Source organism: Panthera uncia, chromosome F2, assembly GCF_023721935.1.
Source record: "Panthera uncia isolate 11264 chromosome F2, Puncia_PCG_1.0, whole genome shotgun sequence".
NCBI lineage: Eukaryota > Metazoa > Chordata > Mammalia > Carnivora > Felidae > Panthera > Panthera uncia.
The window spans coordinates 43813405-43834380 of record NC_064812.1 but is presented as its reverse complement, the minus strand read 5'-3'; the positions used below and the strand labels follow the sequence as shown (position 1 = coordinate 43834380).

Below are 20976 nucleotides of genomic sequence, written 5' to 3'. Positions count from 1 at the left end.
TTTTGGCAGGGAAGACAGAAGCATGACTTTGCCCCAGAAGGACAGAGTCCCAGAACCAGCCAATCCGGGTCTGATGCTGCAATCTCTAACTTTACAGTGAGTGAAACACGTACAAGATTTGCAAAAAGGCTCAAAGGACCAAGGTGACATACAACAAAAAAATCTCCTTTCAATCACCATGCCTGGGCCCCACTTTCTTCCCCAAAGCAACTCCTGTTGTCAGATGCTGGTACATATCTCTGCAAGGAGAAGTGTATGCATATTCTTTTGCACAAATGTAGCATATGGCACATAATGTTCTGCTCCCGGCTTCTCCCACTTCACAATATATCTCAGGAATGATTCCACATCAACACATGTAAGTTGGTTTCATTTTTTTTAAGCACTATAGATTGATTTTTATGCTGAAGTCCTTTTCTGACTGCCGGTGATTAATTCTTATCAAGCACAGTTGACAACAGAGGAAAAAAGTCTTACAAAATTCCACTCCGAGAGATTTTATAACAAAACCACAAACTACAAATTTGGTTAAAGTTCAAAAAGTAAAAAGAGAACTACCAGTATATTTTCAACTTAAATGATTCTGGACAAAACAAGGTGAAAGACCCCGAAGTAACATTATCTTGATGAACCCAGACCTAAAAGTGCTGAAATTGGTAGATTTTTGTTGTTGTTTCTCTCTTTTTTTAAACATTTGTTTATTTTTGAGAGTGAGCGGGGGAGGGGCACGGGGGGGGGGGCAGAGGATCTGAAGTAGGCTCCGTGCTGACAGCACAGAGCCCGATGAAGAGCTTGAACCCATGAACCATGAGATCATGACCTGAGCCAAAGTAGGACGTTCAACCGACTGAGCCACCCAGGCTCCCCGTTGTTTCTTTCAATAACTAAAATCCCTTAAACAGGGAAGATGATTTGCAAGCAACTTAATCTTAAGGATTCAATACTGCCCTTTCACATGCAAAAGGGATTCCTCTACTTTTCCCATGTGAGGCCTCTATTTTAAAACAAAAAATTGTGGTCCTTCATATAATAGTATTGTGTTTACTATCTGCTGGTCGTAAAGCACATAAAGACAAGTTTCTAGTAACTCAGTAAAGTTTTAACACGTTTTTGTTCTTTTAAAGTGTATCTGAAAATGTTATCGCATGAAATTATTTGGTCTACAGACGACTGGGGTACTGAATGAATGAATGTGGGTTCAAATAACTGTCAAGTAACGAGGGTTGAAGTAACTCTCACTTCCCCTCCCAGGGAGTGTGTCCCCACAAAGTCATGCTTCGGCTCTTTCAGGGCCTCTTCCTGACTCCTTCCTCTCTGTTTCCCTGTCTTTTCTCCTCTATGTAACATTACAGTTGAATGAAGTTTCACAAATTATCCTGCAAATACAAGTTTGGTGTTCGAGAAATGTCAAATAGGTAGGTTGCTGTGCTAGAAAGTTAAGAGTCTGACCCAACCCACCTCACCACTTCTTATAACCCCGCATGGCCCAGAGGTACCTACCAAACGGAAGGGATCTCAGAACGGATTAAAATTCATGCAAGAAGCCAAAGCACAGAAGGGAGCCAAGTCCCAGAGAGATCAATAAACATCCTCCATGCGACAGCCACTCTGGAAGGAACACCTATCACTTCACAGCCCTGTCACCATTTTCCACAAGGAGCTAGACCACAGGAATCCCCGGGGCAGGGATACACCCCTGGGCTCTGAGGCTTCTCTCTGGAGGCTGAGACTCTGAGTCACATGACACTCGGTGTCTGTGAGGAATAGAGAAGCTTCTCCTTAAACCACCAGAGTGATTCTAAATTCTGGCCAGAGAAATGCACTGGACACATAATGCAAGTTCTCTAAATTCACCCCTATATCCAACTTCTAATGATTATTCCTTTGCAATGCCTCATCCATCTGCCTCCTCCTTTGTGTCCTACAGACCCAATCCTGATCATCCTGCTACAACATCTAAAATCTGAGTTGCTGCCACCGGCTTCCTGGCTGGTTCGCCTCCAGTCATTCCTCCACTCCGATCCGTCCGACTGGTCAGTGTCGGACCAGCTCTTGAGAAACGCGACCTCACCCGGGTCCATGGTTTCGCCTTACCTAGCACAACTTTTTGTTTTGTTTTTACTTTGGCTTTTGTGAGATCTGTTTCCCCATGGCGCCCTTTGTCCAAAAGAAGTCCAGCCAGAGAAATCTAACATATAGAGCAATTTGTTGTAAAAGCAGAATCTTTCTGGTTTCACGGTGCTAAGACAAATAAAAGGGTCTGAACCCGGGCCGGGCAGCCTTCGCGCCCCGTCCCACCCCGAGGACACAGTTTTAAAAACTTCTGGCTTGCTCAGAAGATAAAGCTTAAATCAAAATGCTTCACACCCAAGACATTTATGATCTGTTTATTTCCCAATCATCACCCATGGGTCCTTTTTGACACAGCCACGTTCTTTAATTTATTCTCTCTCCAGCCCCACTTACCCCACCCCGTTAGTCCTCCGAAAGCCTCTCCCACATCGGGGTTTCTGTACTCCACATCCCTACTTTGTAACTGCTCAGAATCCCATTGTGATGACTTCACTTTGATAAATCCTGTTTTAAGACAAGGTGAAATTCCAACTCGCCCCCCCCCCCCAAAAAAATAGTCTAATTTACTGGTGCATTTAATCGGTTAAGTCACGAAGGCTCACCAACTTAGGTAGCAGTTTTCTTTGACCTGAGTGGGTCTATCTTCAGTGGGACGTGAGCACGCACTGAGTTTCATGTATACCCACTCATGGACACCCACTCATGGATACCTACCACCTCATTTTGCACATAGCAGGCATTCATTAAATATTTAGCAATTTATTACTCCCAACTGACAAGCCAGAGTGAATTTTTAATTTTCTTTCAGATAATCTAAAAGGGGTCATTACTAGGACTCCCCAAAGAGCCTATGTGTTTCTTTAAAAATAGGAAAATTTGGGAGCCCCTGGGCAGCTCAGTCAGTTGAGCGTCCCACCCTTGATTTCAGCCTAAGTCATGATCTCAGGATTCATGAGATCAAGCTCCGAGTCGGGCTCTGTGCTGACAGCATGGAGGCTGCTCGGGATTCTCTCTTTCCCTCTCTCTCTCTCTTTCTCTCTCTCTCTCTCTGTCCCTCCCCCACTCATGAAACCTCTCTCTCTCAAAATAAATAAACAGTTTTTTTAAAAAATAGGAGAATTAGGTTTAATGGGTTGCTCATTTTACTGCTCTTTCATTTATATTGTCCTCTGATATTTTATACCTACTGCCTCTAGCCAAATCCAGGCTCGCTTTTGGACAAGTCGATGGAGACTGATCACATCTATGTTCCATTTAGACCTGAATGGACCTACCTATCCTTATTCAATAAAAGGATGAGAATTTATGGTCCATGTTTGCTTCCCATCAGAGGTCAAACCCACATTTGGCCAAATCCTCATTTCTAAATAAACCCAGCTAGAGATGAGAATGAGAATGTGTGACAGGTATGCAAAAGGTAGTCGAGAATACTTGTCTGACACATGGTAAAAGTTACAGAATCCTAACCGTCACTTAAAAAGAACACTTTCACGGGAAACAAGGATTACTATGTCAGTCTGATAAACACCACATTTCCAGTCCCAATATCATCTGCTGTTCTTCCCAGCTGTGTTTGCTCATCACTGTGTACATAACATATGCATAGATTCAGGAAATAAACTAGCAGTCTTTCATGACCTGTCTTACAGCTCACATCTTCCTAGATCCTGAGGTTAGGGAACGGGGCACAGTACATCTCGTTTTAACCAACGGACCAACCGACTTTCTAAGACTTTGCATTTGAGGTGCAACTTGCACCACACGTGCAGCATCCACTGGGGGATGACCTTCCAGGTGCTGGTACTCGGTCTGCCCAACCGGATGTGCATATGCAATGCTCTCTGCGACTCTGCTGTGCTGGTTCCCTGGCACCACAACTGTACCCCAGCATTTGCAGGTCCCACGACCTACCTTCTTTCCTAAGATCTCTCCGATCCCCTACCTGAGTGGCACAGGGGCGCTCCCCACAAGGTCTGGTGGCAAAGGCTTCTCAAATACTCTTCATAATAGCATCAGACAGCTAGTTTTCCCTCCCCGTGTTCTACCGACCACCTCTAGCCCATCGCTGCGCTCGCACTGTTTCCTCTCCTATGATTAGCGGCCACCTAGCTCTCGCGCTTCTGTAGACAAACTGCCATGACATCTCATGACATTTTCTCTATTATTTCTCTGATGCAATGACCAATCCAGTCAAGTGAGGTACCAACCAAGAGCTCATACTTTTAAGGCATTCTCCTTGGTGGCCAAAAGAAGAAAAGCAAAATCACTTCAATTTGGCCTCCCACTGAACTCCGAATGCCAACACAAAAGTCTTCTACAACCAGTGAAGCGAAACTAATTCGCGTGGCTTCCATTGCTAACAAACTTCCAAGTCCTGCCAATTGCAGATATTCCTAGTAAGCAGCAGAAGTTTCTACTGCCATCCTGGATGATGACAAAGTACTCTCCTTCATCAAATCGTAAGTACAGGAATGCCATAGCTCCTAAGTTCCAAAGAAATCCAGCCCAGTTCCCTCATTGACAATTTCACAAATTAGGCTTAAACTTCTAATAATGCCTAAACTGTTGAAAAACTACAGCATGAAATCAAAGTGTTATTGGTAATAACTGGGCATTTAAAACCAACAGCAGACTGTTTCTTCAGACAATACAAATAGGGTAACTTCAGTCTTAGTTAAGACCTGACTCCTAACCAAATGATAATGTGCCCTTGTTCATTTAAGGAAGCTGTTACTTACCAAATTCTCTCCAAAAATGGTTTATAGAGGTCACTTTCTAAATTTCCAAGTGACTTAAGTCCACACCTTGAGACAGCGGGATACGGCGCATGCCTAGTAAGCACAACTAATCACCACCATGGTTTAGCTCCTAGCCCCTCACTCCTGCCCCCAAGCACCAAGTTCATCTTGTCCAGCAGCCATGAGGTAAAAGCATAAAGGCTGTTCTCCTTGAGCAAAACCTGAAATATTTAATTCCTTCTCACCGCATAAACAGACTCATTCCTCCATCATTCACCTCTTAAAAAGGTAGAGTAACAACTAAAATTTTCGACAGTCATCTGAGATCCAGGATGGCTGTGGAAAAAATGTCTCCCTGTGCTCAATGCCACTTCTTTTCAATGGAGAAGAGCGAGGAGATAATGATGTTCTACACTGATTCTATTTCCCAGCCATATGGAGGGGAGATGCGCCCCCAGCTCCAAATGAAAAATTAAGAAATGTTTTCATTCACCTAACCATGGGAAATTCTTAAAAGCCTCCTCTCAGCATCACATGCAAACTCATACATGAGAGAGTTGAGAAGCCTAAGGAACATTGAATCTGCCCTTCATCTTACTTCTGAAGAATTCACCTGAAGGCTGGAATGCATCCCGCGCTACACAGCAAAACAGTGACTGAGCTGGAAAGGGAAATCCAGTTTACCCATCCGTCAGGGGAATGTACACACCATATCTTTCTTTTTATAATACAGAGCGTTTTACAGCACACAACTATAGCTGCACACTCCAAATAGTGCAGAATCCCTCTCCTCTTAAGAAATGACTGGGAAGTTGGACCTGGCCAAGTAGAAGATGTAGAGATCAAAATACAGTATGACCAAGTGTGGTCAAGTGTGATGGGCCAAGCCTCGGGGATGAGGGACATTGGGCAGAAGAGAGCTCCAGAGATCAATAAAGGGAATAACAACCTGATTCCTCTTGGCTTTGGTGTGGTGCAGGACAAGGGAACACAATTTAGTAACGGAATAGCCTGGATTAGGAGGTACTGAGGGATACAGACTGGCAAACACTTGGGCATATCCGATGTCTATCAGCTAGTAGCCAACTCTGATTCCTAGGCTGGGGTGAGGGCATAAGAAAACAATGGGTGCACAGATCGTGGCTGCTGAGAAGCATATTAAGCCATGTATTCAGAAAATAAGCCTCTAATTATTCAAACTTGGGAACAAAGCAGGTGATAAAGTTGGGAGACACAAGAAAATCTCGGGTTTCCATATTAAGGCAAAAGGTCTAGCCAGAAGAGCCACTAAGACATTTCCAAAGTGTTCGAAATGAAGTGATAGGCTGGTTTATAATTGACTTAAAGTCAGTAATGACAATGTATGGGAAGGTTAACCCCAGGCTCACAGCAGATCTCTAATATTTGTCAGTTCTTCTCTCTCCCAAGACCAACAACTAGGTGGTTGGTCAGTGCACACTCAGAAGTGGTCTAGGACCCAGCTGTTGAAAAATTAATGAATCTAGTCAATCACATTCCCTAAGGTACTTAGAGCTGCTGCGACTGTGGGACAAATGGGAAATTTCTACATCTGTGTCCTCATCCGACAAGATCTATATTCGAAAGGCCCTATTCACTCAACTGGTGATTTGCTTTAGAGAGCTTGACCAATGTGAAATCTCCAAAACAAATGCCTGCTCTATTCCCTCAGGAATTGTATTATAAGGTAATCTCAATTAGAGCTATCAAAGCAGTTTTTGTTTTGTTTTGTTTTGTTTGTAAGTAGATCCCTCACAGTCAGTGAAATTGCTAATGGTTCTCAGCAGCACTGACCGTTTTCAACTCTGGCAAACAGGAGGGTCTCATGCCTTCAACCTCAACCGTGGCGCATTGCTTTATCAGTGGCTCCGATGTAAGAGCCACTTTATAAAGCATGACCATTCTGAAGAGTCACAAGAAGCTTCCCCCTGTTGACACCTTACAAGGTACAGAGGCTTCAACGCCGAAGGTGGCTTCAGCACAAAACAACTTGTGACAAGATCACATCCCTAACGCAGACACGTTTCTTTCTTATACTGATATGTGATTCAATACCATTTCTTGAGAGGGGAAAAGAACTTGGTGCTGTACCAGGGAATACACCCCCATGGCTGCCCAGGTCTCTGAAAGATTTGCCACACTTTGGCATCCAACTGGAAATGACATTTCTTAAAAGCATTATTCTTTGGCTGGTTACATACATGTGATCACAGGTACACACACTCAACACCTCTCCTACCTCTTCTTTTGAGCAGGCATTGCAGAAGAAATGCCGCCTTTGTTAATATCCATCCTACTACTGTGTCCCCATGTCCGTCTTCCCCTTAATCCATTCTGGAGATACTCTGAGCTTAACTGTGAAGAGTGTGTCTGGCCATTCAAGTGTCAAGCCATAGCTCTAACTGAGCCTGTGGAGTGATCACGTCTCCACCTGGACCAATTTCTCTAGCCTCAAGTCAAGCCAAGAGCTGTTGTGGACAGAGTCAATACTGAACCCGATCCAAATGTCATCAGTCTCCCTCCTACCTTAATTCTCTATGCCCAGTTTTACATGGAGAGCAGTGCCATTCGTTTTCTTATTAAAGGGATGAACTATTATTTTTATTATGATTATTTAAGATGTGTGAGAGTTTTCTTAATTAATATTAGATGATTTAAAAAGAACTTGTCTCTCCTAGAAATGTCACTGGTAGAATGCATCCAATTTTTCTCTAATGTGGTGCTTTCCCTGTCCATAAAACTTATTTGATTAGCAGTACTATAGAAGCTAAACCTTTTGTATGCAGGCACTCAAGCATAATTTAATCATTTTATTTAAGCATGAAAAAAATGATTCTGAAAGCCCTGTTAGGTAAAATATCCCTGATTAGTTTAAACTTACATTTGCAGGTATATTAAAGGTGAAATAAATCACAGAATGCTCAGTATGCAACGGAATAGTGTTAACTTTGTTATAACAGTCAGCAGCAAGTTAATAATTGTAGTACTGGAGAATGCAAGGAACAGATATCTCAACTTAAATAACTATATTTAAGCAGATTATTTAAAAACAAATTTTGTTTTGTGTGAACCCTTTTTATATTACCAGGATTTTCACCTATGGAAACCTCTTTCACAGTCAAACAAGATAAGGTCCTAATTGCATAATACCATTTATCTGCTGAGGCTAAAAGTGCCAACAAATGAAAATGCACATGAGGCAAGAGATTGTCAGAATAGAAAATTGTCTTTTTTTTTAATTTTTTTTTTTGTTTTTTTGTTTTTAAATAACCCACTCACACTAACAAAAGGCTGCAGTAGCTTCCAAATTATAGGCTGTTATTTTTAGTGGAAGTGGCTCAATATTCATATTGGAGCAGATGCAGCGGTTTAACAAAACAGCTCTTCAAATCCTGCACAAATTGAAAACAGGAAAACTGATTGCATTTTCTCTTATCACTTTCCTTTTCTGAATTGACACTTTTGGCCTTCTGAAAATTTACACATGGCTTTCATCTCAACAGCACCTGCTGATCAAATAGAAACCTAACATTTTCATGAAAATGGTATAAAGGACTAGTTTTGTTCTAAACACCGCAAAGGGCATCAGTCACCTACTTGATGGCAACAATTGCTGTGTATAAAGCATATTCACGATAGTTTTATATTTTCATTGAACTTTTTAAAAAATACGTTAAGTCCCTTCTGCTTTTTTCCCCATATTCACTTCTGTATGACTCAAATTTCTTTGACTCAGTTTTGCCTAATACTTAGTTGTGTCATGCAAAGACTCTGTGAAGTGTATAAAAGGATAGATTATACTAAGAAGATAACGAAAATACTTACTATTTTCTCTGCCTCTGCTTGGAATATACACATATTTGTTTTTACTGATTACGGTCTACACCATGTATATGGGCATAAAATACATATATATCCCATTTTCGCTTTTGTACCCACCAAAAGAAAAGAGGAAACAAAAAAGTCGAAGTCAGGCCCTATTTTGGAAGGGGTCTTACATATTCTTTTATAGACACAGATTTAGCAGGTGCTCTAATGCCTGAGTGCCCCGGACTGGGGCAGCACAGCTAATACCCAAGCACAAGCTGGTAAACACCTACGTGATGTGACCAACTACTCCCTGGAGTTATCTGAGACCAGGTAAAGATCAATCTTGAAAATGGGTGTCCTTATATGCACTATGTGCAAGATTAATAGCTGGGCTGCAGCTCAGCTTTTTAAACAAAAGTGCTCCCCATGTTTCTCTGTGACACCCCATTCTGGGTAAAATTAAAGGTGCTCGTGAGACATGCTACCTGTCGGTTTCTTAGCCAAAAGAGCTCTACCCCTTCTGAAGGATTCCGGATTGTCCATTCCCATTCTGCCTGGGTGATAAGGTAACCTGAAGGCAGAAATGACATACAGTAATGTATGTGCCACTCTGGCCAGTTGGTCTGTGAATTTCAGTGTTTCATCATGCTCACTGAGGCAACAGCAAACCTGAAATGTCAATATGCTCAGTCAATGGAAGTGAAATAATGGGTCTCTATTGTCTTACCCAATCGATCTGCCGCCTTCCACAAGGAAACATGCCCCCCCCTGGCTTTAAACAAATTTTAATTAGGCTTTTAGTTACTGGATCATATTTACCTATGAAAACACCTATGTTGATGATGTGTAGGAGGCAAACGATAATTTCTTCACTTTTATCCATTTTAAGAACATTACAAAGTTGATACCGTAATTTTTTGAAAGACACTCTTGAGTCAATAAAACATGTTTTCACTCTTCTTTTTTTAAACCCACTCCAAGGAAAAAACTCCGTGTTTCAAATCCAAAATACAAATCTACCTAACAGAGTCAGAATGATGTTTTTTTCCTCCAAACCATGTTGAAACCACACCATAAAATCAACCAATTGCATATTAAAAGTAGCCTTCATTCCCTTTGCTCACTCATTCAAGTAGCCACCACCGTTAACATCAATCCAACACCCATTCGAAACAAGTCACACAAAACCAAACACGAAGGATCAATTCCAAAAGCCACTACCCTTTTTGCTCAGTTTATCAATCCTAAACCGAGGGGGTACATGAAACTCCAGTTAAAATAAGGGAGATGGTAGTGACAGCGGGGAGGGGTGGGGGATGAAGAGAGAATAAGACATTTAAGTCATTCAGTTTCGCCTAAGTTCCACGGCCCTTCCCTGCACCACAAGAGAGACAGGCTCACCTTAAAATAAAAATTAAAATAAACTAATCAAGTTGTTAAGCAGCTTTTTTCTCTCCCCTCTTCATCTAAAGGCTTCAGCATTCAGTCAATAAATAATCTATTGTTCCCCCTTTATCGAGTCTCTTTAAACCTATTCAGACTGGCAAAACTAAACCCAATTAAAGATAAGGCCCTCCGGTAATCTCACCTCGGTGAGTCCTGTCTGGATAGCAGAGGTGATGGGAGATAGCGTCCAGGCCAGGACTGATGCCTCCTCCTCAACCCCACACAACAAAAGGCAGATTTCTCTTTCTCCCTCTGCTAATCTTTAAATGTAAATTCTCTCCGCCAGCTAAGAGGAGCGACAGATAACATGTTACATCTTCACTTCTCCTGGTCTTATCGACTTCTGAATCATTTGGAAAGGGAGAGAGGGAAAGAGAAAAGCAGCTTCCCCGCTCCCCCCACCCCCCCTTCCCACCCCTCCTTCCTCCCCGCTCGCCTCCCCTCCCCGTTCACGGAGATTACCTTCTGGCAAAGGAGCGCAGGAGAGGCGGCCGCAGCCGAGGCGGCACCCAGACCGCGGCTTTGTATTCATTAAACACACATCGGAGCTTATCAGAAGTAAAAGGCTTGTCAGGATGGCACATTGTGTGTGAGTGAGTGTGTGAGCGCAGGAGGGAGAGGAGAGAAGCCAACGTGCATCAGGGTGATTACAATATCAGCAGGGCCCAGATGGAAGCAGGAAAATAAACAGAGGGTGCGTGTGAGACGGAGCGGGAGAGGGAGGAAAAGTGGGAGAGAGAGGGAGCGAGGGAGAGGGGAGAGACACAGGCTGGAGGGAAGAAACCAAAAGGGATGGAGGGGGTGGGGGCTCAGGCCCCAGGATGGGGGGGGGGGTGGCCAGTGGGCACAAGGTACCCCAACACTGGCTGAGGGTGACAGCCAGCGCTGGGGGGTGCCTACAATCCCCAAAACTGCCCCCTCCTCCCAGAAAAAGGGAGGAATGCAGACTAGCAAACTGCATCGCCCAGGTTCCAGGGCCAGACTGTGACCGTTCTGGAGGTTCTGTCAAGGTCAGAAGGGATCAAGAGTCCCCTTTTCGGCAGAGCATAACAATGAGACATTCACCACCTCACCTCCATTCGAATTGCCACAATTTGCAAAACAAACCTATTTGAGCCCTCACAGCAGTTACTGCAGTCTTCCAGACCAACCTCAAGTGGAAGTTCTTGTCCCTTTCTTTGCGGGCCCCAGCACTCCTAAAAGCCAGCCCTCCCCTACCCATGCCAATGGAGATGGACACAGATCTGAAATGTCTTTCCCTGGGCTTGAAAGTGTCCCAGCAGAAGACTTGTGCAGCCAGCATCCCTATGATAAGAAGGACCACTTGTGATTGGTAGCTACAGGTGACTTAGACACCTGCTCCACCTCCAGAAATTGTGTTGGGGGAGGGGGTTCCCTATGTATACATCTGAGAGTCTATTTTGGAGGTGGGAATTTGAAATTGAGGCAATCAATCTCAGCCTGAGCTGCTTCACAGCTCTTCACCCACCCAGAGCCCGAGAATCAATCAGAGAACAAGCAAGAGCTAATGTTCCTCCGTCAGACCAGAGTTCACCCTCCACCCCAGCAGGGTCAGGAGGGAGATACACCTGAGTAGTCCCATGGGAGCCCCTTTTCACTTTTAAATGCACCCATCAGACAATCTGAACATCTGATCAGATCCTTAATGGAGTGCAGATAATGCAGCAAAGAAGGTTATTTTATTGGGGGAAGGGGGCGTATTTGGTTGTGTTGTATTTCAAGGCACTGAAGCTTGGTTAAGAAGCTCTCACTGCAGTATGAAGAGAGCAAGTTCAGAATGAAGGAGCCAATAAACTGCATAATTGTGCATGACATACACTGTAACCCCAGCCGCAGTGAAACTCCGGGTAATAACATAGCTTATATACGGATCTGGATAGAAAGGGACAAAACGGTAGCAGGGAGGGAAGCATAAGGCTACTTAGTAGAGAAAAACACAGAAAAGGAAGACAGTCTCTTAGAGACAAATTTGAGAAGAGGCATTGTTTCATCACCACCCCCCTGCAGAACACTCTGCCAAAAACCAGTTTCATGTGTGGTGGGCCCCACCCCCCACCCCCACCCCCACCCCCACCCAACCCCATGCTCCCACCCAACCCCATGCGCCCACCCCAAGAAAAGAATTAAGAAAAAATTTGACAGGTAAGGCAAAGTGAAAATAAGCTGGACATAGATGGGGGGAAGGGCACGTGTGAAAAATCTTGTCATGCAATGAATGTCAGATAAAAAGGGGTCTGCCACAATCCTCCAGTAATCCAATAATGTGGAAAACCTCGTGGTTATCACTGAGACGAGAACAAGGTAATATTTCTCCATAAATCTTCAAAAAGTGGCCAGGTTCAGTAGTTAGAGAGGGGTGCAAGTGTAGGAAGTAAGCCATTTGGCAGGGCACCTTACAAAATCAAGTGAACTTTAAATGGGTGAAAATCGGTCATTCTGACATGTTTTAAGTTGAATAACAGATTTCTGGAGTATCATTTGAGTTCTCATAAAAGCTCACCTTTCACCTTTTCTCTAGCTGTTACAGAAAACTGCATTCAGAATAACCAGACGCAATCACACATACCTTCCTCTTTATTACATTTTAGTTAGATCAATTTGGACACAGCCGACATGCAAATACCTGTAAAACCAACACAACTCTAGGAAGAAAACAAATACAACTTACAAATGCCCACTACATTTTTACAAGCTCTTTGGGGGACAAAATGCTATTTAGAAAAACAAAACAATGCACTCCTACTTTCAAACCCAGAAAAGGCTCACATTTTTTTTTTTTTTTAAGCATCCAAACACTAAAGGCAGGAAGAAAACTGTGCAAAACCTAATCTGCCAATGTTCTTATTCTGTAAATGCACAGCATTCCTAGTACCACCTTGTTTGTTCATTGACTTTTGGCTCACAGTTCTAGAAAAGATCAACCAATTCTCAAATGGGAAGAATCCATGACTCTCTTCCAAAGCAAATACTTTGCTGCAAAGCGTTCAATTAAAAAAAAAAAAAGAAGAAGAACGCCATATAATAATCAAGAAGTATAATCACAGAATCAGCGTACAACAGAAAGTGGTTTCTATAATCACAGCTGTCTTGAAGTCCAAGCTGGAGACCAGAAATCTTAATTTCAACTAGTTCTTTTCTTAATAATAGGTTACCTTCCTATAAGAGCAAGAAGTCCATCTGCCCCAGGCAGATAAGTTTGGGAGCATTAATTCAGATAAAAATCTAGCATTTTCTTTCTTTCTTTGAGTATGTGAATTCTAGTGTGCTATAATGTGAGAATTCCAACATATGACCATTATGGCATAATATCTCATTGCTCAGCTTGTCATTATTTCATTTGTAATTCTTATGTTAATTATGTTCATAATTACTATAAACAGATGTGGTAGACATTCATGTGACCTTTCATTGCAGAACGCATTCCTCACTCGTTTTGCTTTAATTTCTCATGGATGTGAAACAGAAATGCAGATAAAAGAAAAAAAGCTTTCTAATGTTCTAATGTCTTACGTACCTAAGTTAAAACAAAACCTCCCTTCTTCATCTGCATTTCAACACATTAGAATATTCTTAACATTTAAGCTGCTTTACAGCAAGCACATTTTTAAATTGTACACTGAACGTCACTGCTACTCACTAAATTGTAGCTGGGGATGGCAAACAAAGGCTAGCATCCATGCCTAAGTTGTTTGTCCTTTTTATTTATTTTTTTTTTGAATATCAAAGGTTAATGCAGCAGAATTGTGCTTCAAAACCAAGTGCCTAGCAGCTACATACCGATTTATTCACTCATAACTCAACCATCACCCTCTTTACATAAAACGCATTTACAATAAAATCAGTATGGATTTCATTAGCTGAAAACCTCCTCGAATTTCATTTCTTTGGCCCTAATCTATAATTAGTGTGGACAGACAGGTGCAAACCCTTCTCTTCTACAGATGGCCACTGGAAATGGTGCAAAGTAGCTCCTTCTGTTTAAACAACACAGAGATAACCTGCTCTGTCTTATCACTTACAATTACCTCCATTAAACTGAACTAATGTTTGCTTTAATAAAATGTTCACTGTTCTTTAAACATTATTTAGGAACTCTTATATTAATGGCTGTAAAAAAGTGAAGTTGGAAGGTGTCTCTTTGGGTAATAATAACTTATTCTGGATAAAATATTCCCAGTGATGGATAATACCAGGTTCACAAAGGTGTTTCAGTGGATTTAACGTTGTTCATTATTTTGCATAAATAGGGTCAAATATGATATTTTTAAAAGGCACTTAAGTGACAATTTAACAAGTGCGGGGTGGGGGGGCACGTTTTTCCTCAAGTTTAGACGTATGACAGGTTTAATTTTTTTCTTACAGATTTTAACTTGCTAGTAAAGAACATAACTTAAAATCCTGGATTGCTTTCAAAGGATATTTATGTTCACTTAATTTTATGTATTTAACTTCTGATCGATGACTCTGAAAGTTGTATTAAGTTCATCATTTTTAAGCCACGTGTAAAAAATTAACTATGACTATAAGTGCACTCTGTAAGCACATGGTTAAAAATTACTCCGTTCCATAATAAATCACTTGTATGAAGCCAGAGATCACGTCTCCCTGCTTCTGCTATCAATAAAGCCTGTGGATCACTATATGAGGAATAAGGTGTCCATAAAACAAAAGAACTTTTAAACACCCAAACAGCAATAAATAGCTTTTCTCACTGAACTTACATAACTTACAGTAATAGACTCCAGTAAAATGCAACTGACTTGGGGTTTTTTTCACATGCAAATCCTGCAGGTGCCAATTTTTCAGACTGCTTTGCTATGAAGAGCTATGTTGCCTGCATAAAACCTCAATGAAGAAGGCTCCGTATTCAGTGCCTGTCAGCTGATGTTCATATCAAAGAAGTGAGAAACAGGATTTGACAGTGAAGAATGTCCTAAACTGACAACCACTGGCCAGCATTCCTATTGGAAGCATTTCTTTCTCGTGATCGCTTTTCAATGTTTAAAAAAAAAAAAAAAGTGAGTCTTTTTTTTTGGCTAAGCTTCTATTTTCCAATAAAATAAATGATAATGGCATCTTACGTTTGTGTATTTCTTTGCAATTTTGAAGGGCTCTTTTCTCTGCAAACATAAGACTAACACCCTCGATGGGAGAGCTCATCATCCAATGCTGGCATTAAGAGCAAGATTTCACTTTTCTTCAGGAAGGACAAATTGTGAAAATATTAAAAAGCTGCAGTGCTGTGGCTGCAACCACACACTGCCCTACTCTCTCCAGCAACTTCCAATTGAATAGTGCAGTTTGCATTGTATTGCAAGTATAATGCCTCTTGTTAGGAAGGTCCTTTAAGAATCGTTTTTGAAAAATCAAATTAATAGCAAGTGTTAGTGGGTCACAGAGACCACGCTGACAAAGGAAAATATCATTTCAAAGACTTCTGGGCTGCTTTGAGTTGTCCAAACATTAAAGAAAAAATAGACCATTTTCCCCATTGCTTTTATTAGGTATGAACTGGACTAGGTGTGGAGAAATACACACTCAAATGCTCCCACTCAATATTTAGCTTTCCACATAAAGTGCTGTCTAAATGGTTTACAACAAAATTATTAATGCTTAAACAAAGGCTTTTAATATAAAGTTCTTCTCTTAGCATAAATCTTAGGTAAAGTCGGTTTTTAACATGCACCCAGAATGAGCCTGATTCCTGGGTTACTGGGTTGGAATTTTCTCTTTTGAAAGAATAAACCAAAGAAATACCAAATGTTAAATGCAGTACAAGTAAATCAATGATAGTCTTCAAGTTCCTCAGCATCCATCCTGGCTGTAAGAAAAGCCTGGGTCAAACTAAGATTCCCTGATGAATCCTGGGTGAGATGATCAGACCTCCCTTAAAAAATAACAACCACTAAAAAAAAGGAAAGGAAACCAGACAGCCCTATCTATGCTATTTGAAAGCCCCCGTAATGTTAATACCAAATTAGACTTTTAGGAGAAATCAGGGGGAAAATCCACAGAAGTATGAATTTGCTTCTGTTTGTCCACATCACAGCTGACATAAACACCCAGGTTGGGGCTATGATGGTTTAAGAAACAGTGGTGTTTGTTGACCTTTTCTAAGGAACTGTGTGACAGGAGAAACTGGGCACAGCAGAATACTCACATGGTCAAGGCAAAACACAGCGATAAACTAAAAGGAGGCCCCCAACACTAACAAACCGTTTATCACAGAGAAGCTGGTCAATTTGTATTCTAGTGAGTGTGGGCTCACTGGGCACAGAACCAGTTCCACTCCTGTTTTATGCAAAGGGAGGGGGAAGATAATAAAAGCCACTGAGTGCACTTAAAAAGCATACAGATGTTTAAAAGGAGACTAGGAGAGGGGGAAAAAAAACAAAACACAAAAACCTGTAAAACAGATTTCAGTTCACACAGAAGGTAGAAAGAAAATGCTTTGGTCAGCAACCCGACCTTTATCAGGGGATAAATCAATTTGCAGCAGCTGTGGACAGCCATTTATACACAGGCCCTGGGCAGATTAATTAAGGGAAGCGAAGTTAAAAATTCAAGGGGGCTCAGAGTTACATTAAGCACATGAAGTTGGTCTGAAGTGGCCTCTCCAGCTCTCCTGGTCCTCACTCCCTCGCCCTGGCCTCAGTGACTGGTCGTGCAGGACCCTCTCCACAAGGAATAGTAGCTATTCCTTAAAGCGACATTCTGCAGGTTCCCTCAGGGAGCAGCAGCCAGGCTGGGGCAAGCTGGGATTTGAGGTGCCCAATCTTTAAAAAAAAAAAAAAAAAAAGGCTACGTTCTAAAGACTTCTCCCCTATGCTCAGCAAGGAATAAGGAGATCGAGGGCTGCGAGGCTCCCCAGGCAAACCCTGCAAGCTGAAAGGCCTGGGGCGGAGGGGGTGGATACTATTTTTAGTAACAGTCTTGGTTCACATCCTACTTCCCGGCATCCCAGTACTCAAACTTTTCCAAGGGTTGACCGCCCTTACCAAGAAAAAAAAAGAAAAAAAAAAAAAAAAAAAGGAGGAAAAAAAGAAAGGAAAGGAAAAAAAAGGGGGGGGGGGGGGGGGTTCAAAAAATGGACTTAAGCGCTTTGGACCGACACAACCGTCTCTGCTTAAGGCGTCCTGGCCAGCGCAAAGTCCGCCCCGGGAGAGGGGTCTGGGCGCGCCAACCAACCCAGTCCTTTAAGGTTCGCGGAGAGCGGTTGGCAGCGGGGCCCGGGCGCCTCACCAGACCGGCTTCTGGAAAACGAAAGGAATTCGCGGACGCGGCTCCCCGTCTGCGCTCCGCTGGGCAGCAGCCGCCCGGCACAATGCTCCGCGCCCCGCTCGGGAGCCGCGAGGCCGAGACGGGGATGCGAGGGGAGCCCCCCCAAAGGGCGAGTGGCGAGGGCCCCGAGCGGAGGTCAAGGCAGGTGCGACGCTGCCCAGCGATCGCCGGCGATGGAGTCCCGGACCCGTCCGGGGTGAGAGATGCCCGGTCGGGAGACTCCGCCCGCCCCCTACCCGGGGGCTTCCGGCTCAAGCACCCCAAACGCCCAGTAGTAACAGGGAAAGTTCTCAGGCGGGCGCAGGGCGCCCAGATGCCGCTAAAAACACCCGGACCACAGTCGCAGCCGGGTCTCAAAGTTAACACTCTGCCTCTCCTGCTCTTACAGCTAAGTTTTCCACCATCGAAACATGCCTCTCCCTTCTAGTTAAAAGCCCCCACGACGCTGGTTCAGGGCCACCTGCCAAACGCACCGTGGGCACCTTGACCAGTTGTTCTGTCCGGGGGTGGGGGGTGGGAGCTACGCAACATCTTCCTGCTTACATGCCGCTATGATAGAGGGGAAATAAAAAAATATTTGTAAAAAAGACTGCGCGGGGAATCAAAGAGCGAAAATTGCATCCTTAGCTGACCCGTGAAGTTCAGTGTCATCTCCTACTGGAATCACCCACGATGTTCCCCTCGGCCCCGTGTGTAGTCCTACCCTAGTTGAGCGACAAGCACAGCCTGCAGCCTCTCGGCCGAATAATCCAAATGAAGATGACGGTCATCAGAATAATAATTAACCGTAATAGCCTGGGGCCCGTCCCCGCCGCCCGCCCGCCGGCCCAGCCCTCCCGCGGGCACTTACACTGCACTGGGCTGGAGAGTCCCACCATCCGCCACGGGCTCCGAGCTGCAAATAAAACTTCCCGTCGTCTCGGCCGGCCCGCGGGGCGAGGGGGCGAGGGCGCGGCGCTCCTTCCCCAGAGAGGCCAGAGTGTCCGCGGCCACTCGCCCACGCGCGCTCGCCTCGAGGCCGCGGAGTCGCCGGCGGAGCGCCTGCGGCCGTCCGGCGCTGCGCACTGTGAGCTGCGGTGCAAAAAGCCCGGGGTCGGGGACGCCAGCCAAACGCAGCCTCCACGCAGAACCCAAGACTTGCGGAGCTCCGCTCCCCTCCTCCCGCCTCCCTCCCTCCCTCCGCTTTTCTGTTGTTGCTGCTGTGGCAGACAAATGTGATGTGGGGCGCAGGGAATTGCCACTGTCACAGGCGGCGTCTGCGTCTGCCTCGCCCGCCCTCGCTCACTCTCGAGGAAGGCGACGCATTTATCTGCAGAGCGGCCGGGCGTCCGCCGGGGAGCAGGAGCGCCGCGCGCTGTGCGCAGAGAGCGCCCGCACCAGGCCGGCCCCGGCGCGCGCCCGCGCCCCGGGCGCCGCGGCCGCTCGGGAGGGAGGCGGCGGCGCGGCCGCTACCAGGTGCAGGGGGGAGGGCCCGCGGCGGGGTGGGGGGGGAAGTGGAGGTGGGAGACATCTGTGTCGTGCAGGGGTCACGGAGGTCAAGTATATGTTAACAATGGGCAGGCCCGGCTCGCTAGGGCGCGCGGGCGGGCGGCCTCCCTCCCAGCCTCGCCCTCTCCTGTGCAGGCTGGACGTGAGGCTGGCTCCCTAATGATGCCTTCCCGGGCCGCCTGCTCTCCGGCGGCCCGAGTGCCCTGCAGTAACCCAAGACGACCACTTTCCCCGGCCATCTGGAGCGCTCCTGGCTGCCCTGCCTGCGTCTCATCACTGGCTGGAGAGACAGCTCTGCTAGAAATCAAGCCACTCTCAGATCTCCTCTCTAATCCCCTTCTGTTAGCTGATTTCCAGACTGACTATTTGCCTTCGCATTAGATAATAGCCTTAGAGAAAACAATTATCATTTTCTTTTTTTTTTTCTCTTTGTTTTTCTACTTCTCCCATAGTATACCGTTTAGAGGGGCCTCTTTCTATCTCACGTTTTGGTTGGATGTGTCCCCCTCCCCCAGACATTAATATCAATACTTTGGGGGGAGGGGAGAGAGTCCCAGAGGAAAAGATAGGGTGAAAGAATTTCAGATATTTCCAGAGTAAATAAATAATCTCTCAGTGAACAGGGCTGACAATTTGTTTGTACAGAGCGAAAAAGGGCTTGAATGATAATGAAAATATTAATATGTAGGTCAAATATGATCAGATAATGGCTTGCAATAAGTAAAATGAAATCTTTTAAAATTATTATGGAACGGTGCCACTACTGCAAATGTTATTATATTTAGTGCAACAATTTGAAATCCTACCCTAAACCATGTTCTTTTCCCAACTGGCCTACATCAATGCAGATTGTCCAATGTGCATGTTTCTAAATCTCATCTTTACAAAGGAAAAAAAAAAAAATGCTTAAGATAGAGTCCGAGTGGCCTAATGCAGAGGGAACTGATGAGACATTCCTGGATGTTATTTTTTAAAGTGGTGCTCCAAATGTGTAATAGTGAGTAATATCCCTTCCCCCATCCTTTTAAACCCAGCTGGAGCTTCCAATTCTGAAGTCTTTTTAGACTCTACTAATTTTTAGCAATTCATTTCCAGAAAACACTCATTGTTCATTCTGCCCTCTCCTTGGGACGTTTGACTAATGAATTATAATGGATTAATGAATTGTAATGTTAAGTCTTGGTATTTGATATTATGATGCTGTTAATTTGAATCTCAAATTTTATCAAGTTGGACATTCTATATGAACTTCTGCATTACAGCTTTTTTTTTCACCCCTTGCAAATCTGAACCCCATTAATAATCTTAAGATATAAAATTTGCATACACTACTGTAACACCTTTGTGTAGGAAATTATGTCAAAGCTTACTTATATTTTCTGTAGAGAAGCAAAAATATTTTGATATTTTATTATCCTATTACTTGTGTTCTTTCTTCTGCCCAAGTTGAAAATGAATGATTTGGATTCTGGAACAGTACATTTATCCTTATTAATAAAACATCTGAATCAGGAATGGTTCTTGTGAAATAGTGTTACTTCTAGAATCATATTTTAAAATTTGGAATTAAAGTAAATCAACAAGTTTTAGGACGTGAAAGATAGGGGAGAAATAAAATATACATATCATGCCATGCTTTTATTCTCCCTGTAAATTGTGCCAGTGTAGGTGTGAAATTATAATAGAAATATTAAATTTCAAAATCAATGGACAGTAACTCATAGGAAATCAAAGCAGAGTTTTACATTTCCAGGCTAGATGCACAACACCGGGGCGTATATTTAAATCATGTTTTATAGGATTCTACAAGTCTTATAGGATCTTCCTTTATGCCAGTCATACCCCATACCCCTGGAAAAACAGTAATCATTGATCTAGTTATATTTCCTTTTTTAAAGAAATACCAATGTTTTCTACTCATTGATGTATTTGGCTTTACATCAGTAGGATATTTCACTAAATCTGAGGGTTTGTTGTTTTTTTTTTTTAATTCTGATAACAGCAGCTGAAGTACACACATCCTTGAGCTGATACAGAATGACACAGTATATTCCTTAATCCCACTTCCCACACCCTTTACAAGCCTGTGTTCTACAAAACG

The 20976-nt window shown here is 43.6% G+C and overlaps 1 protein-coding gene across 2 annotated transcripts in view; it reads right to left on the bottom strand.

The window, feature by feature from the left end:
- Positions 1–18793, bottom strand: part of RUNX1T1 (RUNX1 partner transcriptional co-repressor 1) — a 139263-nt gene extending 120470 nt beyond the window's left edge. The window contains exon 1 of one of the 2 annotated variants that reach the window (XM_049633163.1): positions 18238–18793. Coding sequence is in view for 1 of the 2 variants with exons in the window: in XM_049633164.1 (XP_049489121.1) it covers positions 18238–18265 (28 nt within the window). In the remaining variant the exon portion in view is untranslated. The remainder of the gene's footprint in view (positions 1–18237) is intronic. The other variant, XM_049633164.1, reaches the window with a different exon arrangement.
- Positions 18794–20976: the final 2183 nt, after the last annotated feature.